The sequence below is a fragment of the Tauraco erythrolophus genome, chromosome 3, assembly GCF_009769465.1.
Source record: "Tauraco erythrolophus isolate bTauEry1 chromosome 3, bTauEry1.pri, whole genome shotgun sequence".
In the NCBI taxonomy this organism is placed as follows: Eukaryota; Metazoa; Chordata; class Aves; order Musophagiformes; family Musophagidae; genus Tauraco; species Tauraco erythrolophus.
In genome coordinates, this window is record NC_141467.1 from 23,173,477 (window position 1) to 23,192,026 (window position 18,550).

The window sequence follows — 18,550 nt, forward strand, 5'->3', positions numbered from 1 at the left end:
CAATATGTCTACCTAAGCAAGGAGAGGGAGGAATGTCTACTGTCAAATGCATGGCTCCTTAATTTTGTCCATTACAAAATGAACAAACACAAAATACAATCCTTTAACACCCGTGTTGTTTTTCAAGCTCTTTCTCAGCCATTCACCTGGAACTGGAAAAAAAGGAAACCACAAAAGGTTTAAAAACCACTTAAAACTTCCTATCAACAGCAGGCAGGTAAAGACTTAGTAAGTCTTCCAAAATACTTTCCTGCTCCACCATCAGACGCACTGTGGCCTAGCCCTTGCCCTGTTTCTGCACCTTAAAGGCCATTATTCAGTATTCCAGCTCCATGAGCAGCAGGCACGCACGAAGGCATGCAGCCTGTTATCTTGCTCAGATAACAAGACTAACGTCTCTAACACCTTCTAAGCAACTGCCTTTAAATCAGGTCCTGCATCTGGCTGGGGACACCTGCCTCTGCCTTTGAGCCTCTGCTGCTTTCTTCTTCTCCTGTTCCTCTGCCTTCTTCCGCTCCTCTTTCAGCTCCTTGTATCTCCATTTGGGAATCTGCAAATAGGGGTCATCCTTTGCACTGCTCCTCCTTCTCGCCTTTTCTGGCTGGAAGGTGGGTGGAGGAGCCTTGCTGATACGGACTTTGGGGATGACAAATCCCGGCCGGACGCTGCTCCGTCTAAGCAGGTGGAGCGGCAAGAGGCTTGCTTTTCTAGTGGCTATGGTGTTCACTTGAGAGACTGCAAGGCTGATAGGCTGCAGGCTGGCTCGACGGTCCCTCTTCTTGGAGATCAGCGTCACTTTGGAGTTCTGAAATAGCTTCTCATAGCTGCTAAAGTGGTCTTTGTCCTGAGATCGGATCTCCTCGGCTCTCTGCTTCCTAAGGATTTCTTGCACAGCCAGCCTGCGTTTCCCCACAGAAGGTGGACTGCCTGGGCACACCGTCCGGCACGACAGAGCGATGAAAGGACTGCTCAAGCTTGTTGTCACCTTCACCATGTGATCAAGGACCCCGTCTTCTTCCGGGCCGTAGAAGGACCGGAAGGAGACAGCTGCCCTCACGCACTCAGAAATCCTCTGCAAACAGCTTTTTGGCTCTGCAGCCTTGGCAAGAAGTTCCTTCATCTTTGGCCATTCTGGTTTATATTGATCACAAAACTGTTCCGGGCACGGCCTGTCCATCAGCTTTTGCATGATGAAGGCGCATTCTGATCTTCCTGTGTAACAAGCCCATTCCCATGAAGTCAGTCCACGGCTTGGGTCAGTCGCGTGAACATTGGCCCCTCAAAGAAAAGAAAAACAATTAGTGTTAATTAATGAAACTGCCCACGCTTTTGTTGCTATGCTCAGAGTCGAATGAGGCAGATCTCTGCAAGAAAAAGTCGCATACGACACACTATAATATTTGTGTCAAAATGAAAGTGCAATAAGGAGAGATTAGGGTTCTTTACTTTCTGAACTCCTACTTTATTTACAAAAATAATAAAAGCAATTAAGAGTGTATACATGAAATTCTCTTAGAGCAATGCAAAGAATGACATAATGAATTTCAACCACACTGAATGTTGCCTGCCATTTTAAAGTCCGTTCACTCAGGCTCGTAAGAAAAGAGCGACAAATACAGAAATAAACTATTCTGTACACAAAATCTTTCACACAGAATAATGGGTTTGCACAGCTTGCTGCCACTCAGAAGAGAGATCTTGGGCTAATGATCACAAGTTCCATGACAATACCAACTCAGTGCTCACTAGGGGCCAAAATAGCAAATAAAATACATGGAATTTCTAGAAAAGCATTAAAAAATAGAGAAAAAATAGGGGGGGGAAATATAGAGAAAACACCAGGTGTACAATGCAGGCTCTCATCTCTGAGAGGACACTGTAGAATTTGGGATAGTTGAGAGGATGGTGACGAGAGTGATCAAATATAAGGAAAGTTTCCATACATGTCGGAGAGTGCATAATGAGTGAGATGGACCTTCAGTCGGAGCCCATAATCATAGAATCATAGAATCATAGAATGGCATAGGCTGGAAGGGACCTCAGAGATCATCTAATCCAACCTCCTTGTCATGGGCAGGGACGCCTCTCAACTAGATCAGGCTACTCAAGGCACCGTCCAACCTGGCCTTGAACACCTCCAGGGAGGGGACATCCACCACTTCTCTGGGCAATTTATTCCAAAGTTTTACCACCCTCGTACTGAAGAATTTCTTCCTAAAATCTAATCTAAATCTGTTCTCCTTCAACTTAAACCCATTTCCCCTTGTCCTATCAGTGGACACTCTTGTAAAAAGTCCCTCCCCACCCTTCCTGTAAGTTCCTTTCAGGTATTGGAAGGCAGCTATTAGGTCCCCCTGAAGTCTTCTCTTTTCAAGGCAGAAAAGCTGCTTCATCTACCTTAAATAGACACCCCTGAGGAAATGAAGTAATTGTTAGCAAAAACATGCTATTATCACCAGTGGACCAGCCATAAGACACATGCTAGACATTTGAAGTACAGTGTTAGGTCCTGGAAGGAAATGATTTCTAGTGGTTATTATCTTTCAACCTGCCCTCCCTCCATTCCCAATTTATGATCTTTATCCGTCCAATTCTGACATCTGTCCCTATCACCATTCTTTCTTCTCACATACATCTGCAGCCTTTTCCAGCTTTGCCTTCCTTTTGATCTCTCCATGTTCCTATAAGCCCTCTCACTTGGGCTTCTGTCCTTGTTCTTCACTCTTTCAAGTGGACTTACACTCTTCTCCTCCAGAGCACCTGCCTGCCTGAAGAGGGGATACAAGAGTAAGGGGAGGAGCAAGCATCTGCTCTACTCTGCTCTACTGTACCCTTTACAACTTCTGCAGTACTATATGCAATGCTGCCACATTCTCTGGCAACCAGAAAATTGCAGGGAAGTCCTCTTAGTTCTGGTATTAGGGTGGGAGCACGGGCATTTGTCAATAAGGATGGCATGTGCCTAGTTCTGTTCACACAGAGAGCTCTGTAAAGACAGAGTGCACCTTTGGAAGAATTGCTACAGAACGATGAGCAGCAACAAGTGTTTTTGGCAGCTGAAGTCAGCAAGACATGGTTGCAAACACCCAGCACATAACAGCTGGTGAATGCTAAAGCGTACAAAGGATCTGGCCAAAAACTAGCTTGGTGTCGCCCATCAAAAAGAATCTCGGACATGTGTCGAGGACTTGACAGCCACCATCATATCATCTGCATTGCACCCAAGTGATCCTAGGCATACCACCTGGGCACACACATCTTGATGTTTCAGAGTATATGGGTATGTGGGTGAATGAATGAAATCAATAGGAGAATGAGTACGAGTGAATACTCTGGTTTCAGGCCGTCACATTCTTAAACTGAAAATCCTTTCTTTTGTATTCTGCCTTTAGATTTCGGCTGATCTCAGAGGGAGCTTTGCATGCCCCAGGATGTGGACTTTGTTCAGCATCCCTGCAGCACATTCCCTGGGACAGACACGGGCACTGTGCCCAGCTGCTTTCAACACAACTTTGCTTCTTCACACTCAGCTGTGGTTTACACGTATCACTGGCCCTTTAGATAATTTCTGGGTTTCTTGAAAGAGTGTCAAGCTGGGATATGAACGGGCTACAACATTTGACTTCTTGAAGGGCTTCTCCATCAGCTGAAGCACCGTTTTCATACAGTCAACACAAAACTGGCCTACTCAGATCTTGTTACAAGACAAAAGGCATCTGTCCCATTGCTTTGGAAGAGGGAGATGTCCAGAGACCAAGACCTGAAGAAAAGGCCAGAGAGACATCAAGATAAATTATTTTTTTCATGGTGGATTATCTTGGTGATAGCATTTCAAACTAGCATAAGGGGGACTAAATATAAAGAATGGTAACCAGGAACCAGTTTGCAAGGGGTCCAGGATAACCTTCCCCACAAAAGATGTTTCATCATTACAGAAAAACAGAGGAAAAAGGAGAACATGGGGAAAGTGATCAAAAGCTCAGTTTTAACTCTATTCAATAGCAGTTGATTCCTGAGTCTCTGAGAAAATCCCTAAAAAGAGGACACTAGAGACACTGTCTAAGAGTGTATGTGGATGGAGACATCCTAAGCAAAAGAACTGATCTCTGTTTAAATGTAATTTAAATGACATTTGCAGAAAGGGCCGCTCAGAGAGAAAGCACGGGGGCACTGCAGGGAGTCAAGCATGGGGCCCAGACTGGAAGGCATGGAGGAGGCAAAGAGGAGGAAAATTTAATCAAATCAGAGAGTTCATTAGCTGCCTGCTTTTGGGAAGTGGTGAATGATTTCCTTGTTTTGCTTTGCTTACTTGCATGACTTTTCCTTTACCCATTAAACTGTCTATATCTCAGCCCATTAGTTTTCTCACTCTTCTACTTGCCCCATCTCACGGGGCGGCAGCGAGGGAGCAGTTGTGTGGGGCTCAGTTGCCAGCTGGGGTTAAACCATGATGTATTATCTTCGAGAAAAAGACATGCCAGCTCTGATCCAGTGCAGCTGTGAGACCTTAGATCAGAGGTGAGCAAAAAGAGCCATGTGAGAAAGCACACACTGTGGGCTCCCCACCTTTGCTTGGGGGCTGTGTTTAAGCTCAGATTCATTCATAGATTTCTAGATTTCTAGGTTGGAAAAGACCTCAGAGATCATCGAGTCCAGCCGTCCCTAATCCCCATTAAACCATATCCCTAAGTAGATCATCCACCCTATTCTTAAACACATCCAGGGATGGGGGACTCAACCACCTGCCTGGGCAGCCTATTCCAGTGGCTGACAACCCTTTCAGAGAAGAAATACTTTCTAACATCCAACCTGAATCTTCCCTGACTAAGCTTATACCCATTTCCTCTTGTTCTGTCACCCAACACTAATGTAAAGAGCCCCTCCCCTACCTCCCCACCATCCTTTCTCAAGTATTTGTAGGCTGTAATCAGGTCTCCCCTCAGCCTCCTCTTCTCCAGGCTAAACAGCCCCAACTCCCTCAGCCGCTCCTCATAAGTTTTATTTTCCAGCCCCTTGACCAGCTTAGTCGCCCTTCTCTGGACTTGCTCCAAAAGCTCAATACCTCTCTTAAAGCGAGGGGCCCAAAACTGGACACAATATTCCAGGTGCAGCCTCACCAGTGCCGAGTACAGGGGCAGGATCACTTCCCTGTTCCTGCTGGTTACACTATTCTTGATACACGCCAGTATCCCATTGGCCTTTTTGGCCACCTGGGCACACTGCTGGCTCATATCAAGCCGATAGTCAACCAACACCCCCAGGTCCTTCTCCGCCAGGCAGCTCTCCAGCCACTCTTCCCCGAGCCTATAGCGATGCTTGGGGTTTTTACACCCCAAGTGAAGGACTCTGCACTTGGCCTTATTAAAGCTCATGCCATTGGCCTCAGCCCAACTATTCAGTCTGTTCAAATCCCTCTGAAGGGCCTCCCTACCCTCGAGCAGATCAACACAGCCTCCCAGCTTGGTGTCGTCCGCAAATTTACTGAGGGTACATTCAATCCCCTCATCCAGGTCATTGATAAAGATGTTAAACAGAACTGGACCCAGCACTGAGCCCTGGGGAACCCCACTGGTGACCGGCCTCCAGCCGGATTTAGCCCCATTTACCACCATTCTTTGGGCTCACCAGATGCTCGGCTCTGGTCACAGAGCACGTGCCTGGCCACATGCCCTGCTGATTTGGACCCTGACCCACAGACTTCATTTCTTGTTTTGACCTCAGACCTACTTTGTCTCTGTGGACTCGCCTTGTGACCACAGACTTGCCTGGCAATCACTGCAGTACTGGCTGATCCTGGTTGTTGTCATCGTTTCTTCATGGAGCGCCTTTGTTGATGAGGCTAGTGCCTCTGCGTGCCTGTTACCCTTGGCTCACCTCCCTTTGAGGAGAATCCCACTCCTGCTGCTCCCTGACAGATCCATCCCTAGGTGTTTCGGAAATTTTATTTCAGAAAACAATACTACAGAGTACTGAAATTCCGATCTTTCAACAGAAATCAATGCTGACTTTGTACCTTGTATCACAAAATCTCTTCTAAGGTGTGATTTACTATAGTGGTATTGATTTTCTGTACAAATCAGGAGACATTTCTGAGCAAACTTGTCGTTCAGCAGAATGCCTCATCTGGAAGAAACATGAAAGCCATGTCCCTTTTTAAATGTGATAGCAGTCTTGTTGAACCGATTGTCATTTCAGCGTTAAGTATAGCTTACAAGATTTCTTTTAGGAAAACTGCATTTGCCACTCGTCTTGATTTTCCTACAGAAGTTGCCCTGAAGATCATTTTCAGCATAACTAGTTTGAATACACATGCCCCTTTGGGATATCAGCGTCCAATTTGATTAAGAAGATTTAACGTCCCTTGAGATGCCAAACTGACATCCCGAGTTTAAAGACAGGGAGCAAAAGAGCTCAGGCATCTGTTACCAACCTGTTTTATACGCTGTATTTAAAGCCCGGTCTCCAGATCCACAGCCATTCCGTCAACTTTACTAAAGCAGCACCGAGTTTACACTGGGGATCACCACAGGGCTGACACGTGAATTAGGAGCGGCTCCGTGCTCCCGCTGGGGCTGGCTCGCCTGCTGAACACTGGCAGCAGCGTGGTCCCAGCAGCGTGGCGGCCCGTGACAAACTGCCTGTCAGCAATTGGTTCCTCCCTGACATGCTGCACGTCACGAACAGCAAATTCACATGTTCCAAAGACTCTCTTTGAAAGAGCAAACATTATGGCCGAGTGTCTCAGAGCACCTTTATCTTGTAGTGATTGACCTTGGCCACCCTCCAGGAACTCAAATTTTGGAAAGAGCAGTCACTCTGGCAATCCAGCTCCAACCATCTGTCACACATTGCCATTACCTCGTCCCCATCTGACTGTGTTAAATCAATGCTAATAATTTATATACCAATTACTTAATATAATAAGAACATACAACTTCGTGGCTAAAAGGTGCTGCATGCTGGGACTGCTCCAGTAGGGGCTGTTGCCCCAGTGCCTCTCGCCGTTCCGAGTTTACTCTCCAGGACCCTTTCAGCTCACAATGCATACGGCTGGAAATTCGATCGCAGGAAAGAGCCAACAACAACAAGAAACATAGTTCCTGTTTTCAGATGTGAAGAGAGGTAGGTGGGAAGACATGGACCTGCTTGCTCCCTGTGCCATGACTGCCTTCCTGCAGCAGATACAGACCTGCTGGTGACATGTTGCCCATAAACCTGGAGACCCAACTCAGATCTGTAGAGGGGTTAGAAGGAGAGGTTATTCCCTGTGTTGCCAAATTTCCCACCAATGTTCCCTGTGGGATAAACCCCACACCCAACTCTCCTGACAGGAGCCAGAGCCCCCAAAGCTCTTCGCTCTCTGTCCCAGGACCTGCCACGGTTAGTGGGAGAGGTGGAGGTCCACTATGGTCCCACAACCATCATGCACCTTTGCACTGTCACACTTGCAGGGCTGGCAGCAGGAGACCTGTGTGTCTTTTCCAGGTGTGTCACGGACTTCATTAATTCCTTGTCTACAAATCTTGATGATCACACTCCCTGAACTCTCGATCCAATGAATCTCACCCTGAGTGCTCTTTGAGAGATGCTGAATGTGTTTCCACAGGCAAACAGAGTGCTCCTGCACCTGCTGCACTTGGCTTCACTGCCTTCTCTATGACTTACTTAAAAGTTGTACCTGTTGCCAGGGAAGGCTGCACCACACCTCTCAGAGTAAACACCCCAAGAGCCAATTTTCTTCTTGGTGTTTGCGTGGTAGATGATGGTGAAGAAGCAGTAAAGCACTTTGCATACCTGCCAACATCAAGGCTTTTATGCATTCGGTTCGGCCCTGCATCGCAGATTTCATCAGTGCTGTGTATCCGAACACATTCCTCTTCTCAATATCAAGCCCAGGAAAATAGTTCAACAAATAGTTTGTAATGGTTATGTGCCCTTTAAAGAAATGAAAAAGCAGAGAAAATATGTCACAGAATTAAGGTGCTGTCTCAAGGTTAAACCAAAAATTACCCCTGCAGGTTTGATAACTGGAAAGATGCAGATTACTAATGAGATGGCTTTTCTTCATATCCTCTTCCACTCTTGCAGTCATTAGCCTTAGGGTTAGGTGGCACTGACTTGTGACCAGAGTGTCGGGCTAGGAGCCTGGAAACCTGCATTCCCACCTTCTCTCAAGTTGCTCTCCTCTCTGAAAAGTCAATTTAAGGCAAGGAAGTAATTGAAAATCAGAGATAGTCACTCTGAGGTTGTGAATGGCCTCAGTTTCTTGACTCAGTAAGTAGCACTGCAAAGGGAATTCCTGCAGTTTATGGAAGGAAGGCACATCATCTGGGGCAAATAACTGCAAAGGTTCAGCTTTTTCACTCCCTTGTTAAATTTGAACCTCACTGTCATGGTGCTTCATTAAAAAGTGATTACATGCAGTAGTTCCAGCCAATAATACTAACAAACCATGCCAGGCCTGATACGAGACAAAGAAATGCTTTGCGTAGAATCTCACATTTTTATTTTTCCATCTGACAGTGTAAAGCCACTTGTCTACTCTCCAGCAATGGGAAAATGGGGCTGATGCTCAGTTTTATTAGTAAAATAAACGACTTGCGTTCTGTTTCTAAATCAACTGTTGTTGCCATGCATGTGCCTGGTACGCCAGGATAACTGGTGTCAGCAAGGGCCTACTGAGTAGTTGAAGACATCTCTGGCTAAATGGTTGGAAGACCAATTAAAACATCAAGTCCTTGTAATTGGACTATCAGAACAAGATGAGTATCTACTGCCATTATGACTCATTCAAAACAGTTTTCCCTTCACTTGTCATTCATTTTATGATGCTTTGATGCTTTATAAAATAATGCAGTCTGTCAGGCAGCTGCAACAATCACAATTTAATTACTAGGAGCTGTAAAAATAGTCTCTCATCTCACTCTGCAGTCCAGCTGAATATTCTGTGATGTATGTCATTCAAATTCATCTAGGAATGTTACTGAAGCAGATTATAATTCATATAGGAGAATTTTTAAGTCTATAGTGTCACATCTGGTGCAGATTTCATCAGCAGCCACTTTGTACCAACACAGTCCTGCATTCACATTGGAAAGCAAGTTAAGAAAATCTTTACCAATTAACTTAAGATGTTTTCTAGGTGTTGCTCTTCATCTCCTAGAATTTGCTGGAGTCTGCTACCTTGCTGCATAACTGGAAACTCTCCTGAAACCTGAGTAGATGTAAAGACAGTGCAGATCAGCTTAGCAACACCAGAGAAAACCAAACGAGGAGCTCCCTGAACCTTGCACAGTCTGATGCAAATGAAATACAAAGATACAGTAAACCGCAACAAACTGATCAAAGCAAAAGTGAACCGGGTTCAGGCAGGATCAAGTGACCCGATCCTGCTTACTCAATACAGAGGCTTCAGCTTCACTGACTTTATGGCATAAGGTCAAATCCTAACAGGGTATTGGTTACTACTGGGAGAGTCTTTGTCCTCAAATTGTTTTGCAGGACATGCTCTGCTTCATTGATGTACAGTGTGCATTTTCATGAAGGTTTCGGAACAGCTGAAATACTGCTTTTTGACCACAGAAACCAGAGACAGTAACCGAAACAAGGAGAAATAATAAGATGGAAGATTTTTCAGCATTTGTTGCGTTACTGAAGATGTTTTTCCCTTTGCCAAAAGTATAGCTGATGTAAGAGACGTTTTGCAAATCTAGGATGATCCTAAGAGTCAATCCTGAAAGATCTTGCTCAGCCAAAACTCTTCAGGGGACTACAGATGGCCTCAAATGAGACTGAAAAAAAAACCCCAGCAATAAAATAACAAAGAAATGAAGAGGTTTGTGGTTCTCAGAAGTTTTGCATCTCAGGGATTCCTGAAAACCACTTTGGTTTTAATCTGCAGGAGCTTCTGTCCTCTGAGGTTTGCATCAAATTTCAAGTTCAAACAGATACCACATTCAAAGCAAAACTCAGAGCTGCCAAGTTTTTGTTCAAGCTCTGTCATGTGCTTTTGATTTAAGGCCATAAAGTTTGCTTCAGTTCTCCTGTGTCTGGGCCAACTAAAAGCGTGTATCCAAATCATAAACTAGGTGAGTCTTCTGTGATTTAAAGTCTGCTATGAAAGCTATACGCAGCTCTAAAATAAATTAGCCTGGCCTCAGCCAGTTTGGTCATACTGAATTCATCTCAGGTTCTTGCTGTTCGTAAGCCAGATCTATCCTCTACCGGAACTGGCATGCTAAGGGTAGGCTGCTTCGTCTTGTGAGCCGTATTTACAGATGAGCACAGATGTCCGTAGTAGCTTAATTCACTTAATTGCTGCCCCAGAGGAAATCCATATGATGACGACAATATTACCTAATAATCTATGTAATGCAGGCAGGATAGCTTCATAGTAAGGAAGATGTTTTGTCATATGACATAACAGTTTCAAATTGTACCTGCCGAAAGCTTGTGTTTGGTCTATGGGTGGTGAATGCTTTCTGACGGATGGGTGGAACCAAAGACACCCAGAACCTTTTATCCCCTGGATGCTTAAGGTGGTTGTGTTCTCCTCTCTCCCTTAATAAGCAGACACTGGGGTAACTTGTCATTTTGTTTTCCCAGCTCTAGAGCCTTGCCCCAACTGGTCCTTGTAACATAAAACATCTATACTTTGTGAGCAAGTATGACTTTCTATAAACACCAGTGTATGCCCATTACCATATGCTGCCACTGATGTAGCTGTGTCCTCAGCAGCAGCAGAACTGAGAAAACAACATTAGCGTAATTTTCCTCCCTTTTTGCTTTTTTTGAAACCACTCTCCTTCCTTCCTTCCTGTCTTTCCACTTGTTATTTCAATCTCTTGTTTGCATCAACATCCCATTTTTTCTGCATTATCCTTGTACTGACGTTTAAGGATTTTGCTTCTGCTCTAACAGCATAACCACCCATTTCTGGGCACCACCTGCTGCAGGCTGCAACAAATTTACAGTTTTGGAAGGCAAGATCTCTTCGAGAAGGGATCGCACATCCGAAAGAAATACTGAGAGAGCAAGTGAACAGACCAGTTTTCAAACCTGAAATTTACGCACTAAGCAGAGCACTTTGCAGTTATTTTTCTACGCTAATAAGCTTTTTAAGAAAGTTCTGCTTTTCACTGATCCATCCAGCCTATCTTTCTCAGGTCAGCCCATGCAGAAAAACTTCAGCTTTAGATACTTTAAGAAGAGGACCTTAAATTATCAAAAGCAAATGGATATGAGAAACAGAATTCACTTCTATTATGAGACTCTAGCTGATCTTTAAAATAACTCTATTTAATTCAAGCTGATGCTCAGATTCGAGCGTCATGTCTGGGCAGTCATGAAATGGCAAAAGCAAGTACGGATTTTAAACTCCTCCAGCAAAAGTAAAGAGGCCTCCCTGTCATCTCCCTTAGCATCTGTACCTAGCATTACAAATGCAGCCTCTGAAACACAGAGAACGATCCCTCAGGATGGCAGCCTCTTTCCCATACATCTCCTCTTCAGGGTCTGGCCATATGTGATGGCCCACCAGATCAGTGGGTCATAAGACAGGTCTTTCTGAAATCTTCTTATATCACCTTACGATCAACTGAAATAATGCAGATTTGCTATTAGATTCTCTACAGAAAAAACAGTACTCTTGGTATAAATAACAGCGATCTCTCAGAATAATTTGTTTTTCAAAAAATACTATTATTTCCACGGCCTAAGGGAAAAAAACAAAACAAAACAACAAACACAAATAAACCCTCCACTAAAGAAAAGCTTACAAAAGCTTTGCTTTAGTTCTTTATAATACACTGCTCAGTGTCACTACTTAACATTCAGCATAATTAAGCAGCATCTACTGCACCGTAGCTCTTCTGGTTGCAATGTTAACCTCCTGGTAATCTCTATTAACACCACGCCGTATCTTGTGATAATGAATTAAATAACTGGTGTCAACACTGTAGCTCAGGATTATCACAGGCAGGGGAAAACATCCAAGTTGTCAGGAGTTTGTGTAAGCTTCTGCTGACTACAGTCACTTCCAATTGCTTTGGGGATCAATAGCAAGTACTGGCAGAGAGTGTCAAGTCAATGTCAGCCCTCTGGATTAATTCTGAGCTCATTATCATGAGTTATAAAGGTCAGGAAGGAGTCAGTGTTAAAGTTAAACCTTGTGTAGTCCAAATTTATATTAGGGCAGATAAATAAAGTAGATTAGAGTTTTGGAGACTTCTCCACTTTCTTTGGAAAGCTACTATAATCATGACTTTGTTATGAAAGTGACAGCTCTGGTCCTAATTCTTTATTCGAATATTCAAGACCTATCTCATAGTGGCTTTTTTAGCAGAGTTCACTTTTTTGTACAACACAAAGCAAACTTTGGTGTTACCTGGAAATGTCTAGTGGCAATATTACTCAATTAAAATCAAAACAGTGGTACAGTTTTAACAGAAATAATCGACTGATTGCTTTTTAACTGTACATTTGAAACTAGTAACTCTTTTGAGAGCATCTCTTACATTTATGTGATCTGTTACACTTGTTCACTGAATATTACCATGTTGGGTGGGATAAAAGAAAACCTGGGGATAAACTCTGCTCTCACTCCAGTCTGCATCAGGATTAACATGGTCAATGTAAATATAGTCAGTCTGTTATAAAAGCAGCATTGGCAAACACTGAATCTTGCTTTTAACTATGGAGTGGTTGAGGGATGTCTTAACAGCTAAGACATGTCTTAACGATGATACATTTTTCTACAGTCGGCAATTGCTACAGACCCACTAAGGCAGGTGCGACAAGCATGAGAAAAAAGGTGCTATGAGCACTAATCCAGCACATTATATGACCACAATGTTGACTGGTTGCTTGCCAGAGCAAACATAGGAAAATAAGCTTAGAGGAACAAAGTAGTATAGTACTGCACACTTGGGGCAAGATTTTCTTTATTTTTAAATTAAAATAGTTAATGGCATCTACTAGAAATGTATAGCTTTTACTCTCTTAATCCTTTGGATAAATATTACTGTAGATTAATTAGTTCAAAGAAAATCGTGGCAAACTTATTTGGGAGTGGGCTTGGCCAGGATTATTTTATGCAGACTAATTTCTTTCACAGCTTTGAAAAAATCCTAAAGATAATAGCTACAACACACACTCCTCCTAAGACCCAGTATGTAAGAGGTGAAACAAAGAGCCTTACCTGCCTGTGCAGCTGTAATTAGAGCCGTGTTCCCTTCGTTGTCCTGCCAGTTCACATCAAGGTGAGGGCATTGTGCTAAGGCTATTACAATATCCACATAACCTTGGTAACAGGCAACTATAAGACCATTCTGTAAGTAAAATATAAAGAGAGATTTAGGTTTACCAGAGTCAGAAAAGTTCACTGAGGAAGCATACTAGTCTGCTTTTTTATTTATTTTTATTTTTTGTCAGACTGAAGAACTGAAAAGGTATGCACATAACTAGTGATTAGTTCCAGGCACAATGTTCAGATCCAAAACACTGCTTTTTATCTCTGCCCTTTGGCAAGTAACATTTGGTATTCCTCAGAAATACCTAAGAGAGTAGGTATTATATTACGCTACTTGGAAAGTAACTGTTTAGAAATGGCTTATGCTTATATGGCTATATACTCTATATCCAAATGAGAATAAATCAGATTTTATTATATAATAAAATGATCCTAGCAGATAAGATGAACTGGACCTGCTCTGAATATTAATTCTCTGAAAAACAACTGCTTGTTCTCTGAAGGGGCAGTGCTAGGCAGCAGTCCTGTTCATACTGCCTGTTGCTCTCTTTAAATGCTTCAGGTTTCCCATTAGAACTAGACCTTTTTTTATAACCATAAATAAAGTGGAATTGCTTTTAGAGTTCCTGTTTAATGTGCTTTATGACAGCTGGAAGCTGTAAAACTTCCAAGAGGAAGCCAAGCCAGGAGGTAAACCTTATAAGTCCGCTTGGTACCCAGCTAGCATTTCACTCCACAGCGGCAAACTGACAGCTTTCCTAAAATACAGCAAAATACACTCGTCATTAATTAAATGGTACTACAGTACTTAATCCTGGCTGCTCACTTGACCACTAGGATTAAAACCATTATCTCCGGTCTTCAGGATTACTCTGGCAGCCCGATGTTCATCTGCACGGGGCTGACGGACACAGAGGAGGGCAGGTGCAGATGAACCCGCGCTCCCTGCGGTCCCTCTCCATTGCCAACGCATGACTTGGTTATTTTGAGCTCAGCATCAGTATCCAGCTATTGAAAAGACAAGGGCAGAGACACAAATCTCAACCTCTCTGGCAACCCTGCCTGTTTGAAATGTGCTCACATGGACATGATGCAAGTTCACACCCACAAAAGACTAGCAAGAAGGAGAACCCAGTTTTGAAAACTGAATGGCCCACCCTGACTCCTCCATCATTTTTCTAAGCTGCTCTTGCACAAACACTCTTTTTATTTCTTTTTCCCCATGGATGCTACTGAGACAGAGACATTCACCAAATGACAACAGCTGTGGTTTCTGATTTATTGTTGTTATAACTAGTTAGTTAATATTTGTGTCCTGTTTCATTGTCATTCTGGATAGTCCTTTTGGTTTAGGTGGAAAACAGCTTCATTAAGAAACAGAGGCAATGCCAACTCTTTGGGATGCTCACAGGCTATGTAGAGTATTTCTCAATTACATCTTTTCATAAAATTTTTACTCTGATTTCTTTTATTCTCAATTCACTTGTGTCCTCAGTATGAAACAACACCCACGAATGCTTTATAAAGAGCATCTCCATTTCCTTGTGAAGCATCTGTAATACTTCAAACCGTTCTATTGAAACTGTACAGAAGATTCTGCTTAAAGATATATATATATATACACACACACACATATGACCTGAAATAGGTCACGAAAAAGTATGTACTCTCCAGGTGGGATTGTTCAGCTTAATCCAAGCTTTACTACAATGTAATCATTCTTAGCTTTTCTTTAAAAAAAGTATCAGTGGCCATTTGGTAAGAACTTGAGTATTATTTCAATTCTTTAATAATTTTATTTTTCACCTGATGTTCAGGATACAGGTCTTTATAATTCAAAAAACTCTGCAGATTTAAAACACCACCTAATCATTCCAAAAAAATGCCAATTACTAATGATAGCAGAAAACTAAGCGTACAATAGGTTGGAGATCCAAAATTCTTGACAATGAGAAGGCAGATCCTCTTGTTCACTGAAAAAAAAAAGGCATTTTTGAAGGGTGGTATTTTGAAAAAGCTGTGAGAATATCTCAGAGTAATTTTTACCTCTAATGGAAAAAACTCAGTATCTTAAGGATATTTTCACAATGTATTTCCACAGGACATTTTTGTGTTCAAAATGTATTTACCAGGTGCTTAAAAAAAAAAAAAAAAAAAAGTTCATTTTTTGCTCTCTTTAAAAAAGAAAAAAAACAAACAAACTATAACACAGTAAAAGAAGCAATAACAACAAACACTAACTAACTCTTTTTTGCGAGAGGCTTTTGCATTACAGTATTCAAGGACTTTTATCCTAGTTTTAGTGGGTTCTTCCACCAGACAGTGCTAGAGACATATCCGACACATGCTGGCATTCTGATTTCAGCAGATAGGAGACACAAGCGATCTCAAAATCGATCAACTTTCTTCACCGTTAAGAGTTTACAAACCAGAAGGATTACTTAGGTATCAACATTTTCTAAAGTCTAGTTCCAAAGATGCTATCAAAGACTGCTTGCCTACGGATAAGGAAGACTAGGAGCTCTCTGTGGGATTACATGATGCAGTAACATGGAAAATAATTTCTGAAGGACGCTTGTACGAATCTGAAATGGGTCAGATAAGACTGTGAGAAGCCGGTAACTGACGGAGCGTGCCTAGCGCTCCCTGGTCGAGAAGCAAAATGAGCAGTCGCAGGAGAATATAAAAGCTAGTTGTTTCAATGCCATATGGTTCCCAGCACCATGCAGGGCTGTAAAACTGATGCAAGTGCTGTCTGGTTGCCCTCATTGGTTACGTGTTTGATAGGGGGGTGGATGAGACAGACCGCTTGCAGAGGGACTGCTTTCCTTTGCATAACTCTTGCGAGTGTATCGGATATTGAAACGAGGTGCAGGAGGTTACAGCTTTAGAGCTAAAATTGCAATAAACCCCTGGATTCAATTGTTATTTTCTAAATCCTAGTTCAATGATACTGTGATAATGTGTGGTTTCAGGTTGCTTTTTTAAAATTTTTTTCCTTTTTTTTTCTCTTTGCATCCATTTCTGGCTCTGTCTGTATTCTGCTTGCTGAAAGTTAGTTCAAGCAAATCAGCCAGGACACACAATCAATCAATCAATCACAACATAAGTCATTAGTCTGGAATCTTTAACTTCATATACCAATAAATACTATTATCCACAGACATCACGTATTACAAACTCTTTCAACAATCTCAATTAATAAATATAACTGATACGAAATTGCTTTCAGCGAACTGTCTTTTGAAGCAATCAGTAAAGCAGTGGCCTGTATCACAGCAATCTGCAGGGAAATACAACTGTATGCTTAATGTTTTTTTTACCGATAAAAATAAAGCAGTACAAATGAATTTTAGCTAGAAAATTCTGAACCTGAGTAATCCGGTTATCCTCAGAAAAAGAGATGACATTTTATCTCATTACTGTTCTACCAAGGCATCAATTATTCTGCTCCTCATATGAAGGGTTACAGTGCAATTATGAAGTGGTCAGTGTATGTGGGGAAAAAAAAAAAAATTAAATTGAATCTTACTATTATTTTGTCAGGAAGATCAATTCTCAGACTGTCATGGTTTGATGTGGAGGGGGTGGGGGTTCTGGTGGCAGGAGAGGGGTTTTGCTCCCTGTGACCTCCCCGGTTTTGGAACCGGGTTAGGCTTAGTTCTGGCCACCAGATCAGACTCCCATCCCCCTCGGGGTTGAGCCAATAGGGCGCCTCTGCGAATTGCCCTATTTAAGTCAGGACAAGGGAACCGGAAAAGGTGCTTCACCCAGGATCGAGCAGAGAAGGAAGGAGGGCACTGCCCCCGCTCCCTGGCTCCCGGCCGGGCGGCTGCCTGCGTCGGGCCAGTGCCGCCCACAGAGAATGGCGGCGGCGGAGCCAGCTGGGGAACTCGGGGGCACCCCACTCCCGGGGTGCCCACTGGGCTGAGTTCACCTGGAGAGGACTGAGATCTGAGAGAAACAGCTGCATCGACACCAGGTCAGTGAGGATGGAGCAGGAGGAGGTGTGCCGGAGCCGAGTTTCCCCTGCGGCTGGTGGTGAGACGGCAGGCGGCCCCCCTGCAACCAGGATGGCCTCGGTGGAGTAGAGACCCACTCGCAGCCCATGGAGAGAAGATGCCTGAGCCTGAGGATGGTCGTGTTGGGATGCACGACAAGGCAGAGAGGCATCTGGAGTCTGCGTGACGACCCACGCCGGAGTGAGTGGCTACAGCTCCCTAAGTATCCGAGACTGTGGTAAAGCCCACACCGGAGCAATCTGTGGGGAAGGATTGTTTCCAGTGGGCTGGACTCACACTGGAGAAGTTTGTGGATTTTTCCTCGTGGGTAGGGGATCCATTGGAGCAGGGGAAAAGGGTGTAAGGACTCCTCCTCCTTTAAGAAAGAAGCAGCAGTAACAGCATGGAATGAACTGACCTGCACCCCCCAGTCCCTGCCCCCTGTGCTGCTGGGGGGAGGAGGTAGAGTTGGGAGGAAAAGGAAAGGGGGGGGGAAGGTGTCGGTTTTAAGATCTGGTTTTGTTTCTTTCTGTCCTCTCGAGTAACCGGTTTTGTTTCCCTTTGTCCTTCTAAGTAACCATTAATAAACTGTTTTGCTTTAAGAAATCCCAGTCTGTTTTGCCCAGGACCATGGTTGGTGGGTGCTCCATCTGTTCTTGTCTCAACCCTCAGTCGCTTTTTTTTTTTTTTTCTTTCTCTTCTCTACTTTACTGGAGAAGGAGAGACTGTGTGAGTTTTAGTTGCTGGATCAGCCTAAAACCACGACATCAGACATATTCACTATATGTGAAAGCTTTAGGAGACAGAAGATTGGTAATTCTTAAAAGCATGTCCTCTCCCTAAGACTTCAACCTTTCTCCTTCAACAGCACCCTTTTCCCTCTCCTCCCTTCTCAACCACCACTTACTTGAAATCATAATAAAAGCTCGAACTATTCCCATTTATATGTAATAATAATCAATTGTTAGAAGGAATAACTGTACATATGTCACAGCATGCAAGCACACTGTCCCTGCTTTTCAAGGACTGTTGCATGAGCTAAGACCTGCTCTCTCCCCATCAGCAGCCAGAGTTGCTGCCCGTCGTTCTCCTAGACCAGTGAAACAGAACAGGCAAAAAAAATCTTCTTTGATCCTCTGGGTAGAAGAGACCTTAAAACACGAAATGACATCGATGTCTTTGGATTATAGGAAAAGGGATTTCTTCATCACAAGAGACTGTGGCTTCTGGCTTCTCTGAGGTTTGCAACCGATCCTATTTCATTTTTCAAATATCGCATACAGACTCTGTGTGACAAACC

At 43.4% G+C, this 18,550-nt stretch overlaps 1 protein-coding gene across 1 annotated transcript in view; it reads right to left on the reverse strand.

Moving 5' to 3' along the window:
- Positions 1-427: 427 nt before the first annotated feature.
- Positions 428-18,550, reverse strand: part of ANKRD33B (ankyrin repeat domain 33B) — a 48,360-nt gene continuing 30,237 nt past the window's right edge. The window contains exons 2-4 of the mRNA XM_086609052.1: positions 13,199-13,328; positions 7,795-7,935; positions 428-1,278 (exon numbers count right to left, since the gene is read on the reverse strand). Coding sequence (XP_086465178.1) covers positions 428-1,278; positions 7,795-7,935; positions 13,199-13,328 — 1,122 coding nt within the window. The remainder of the gene's footprint in view (positions 1,279-7,794; positions 7,936-13,198; positions 13,329-18,550) is intronic.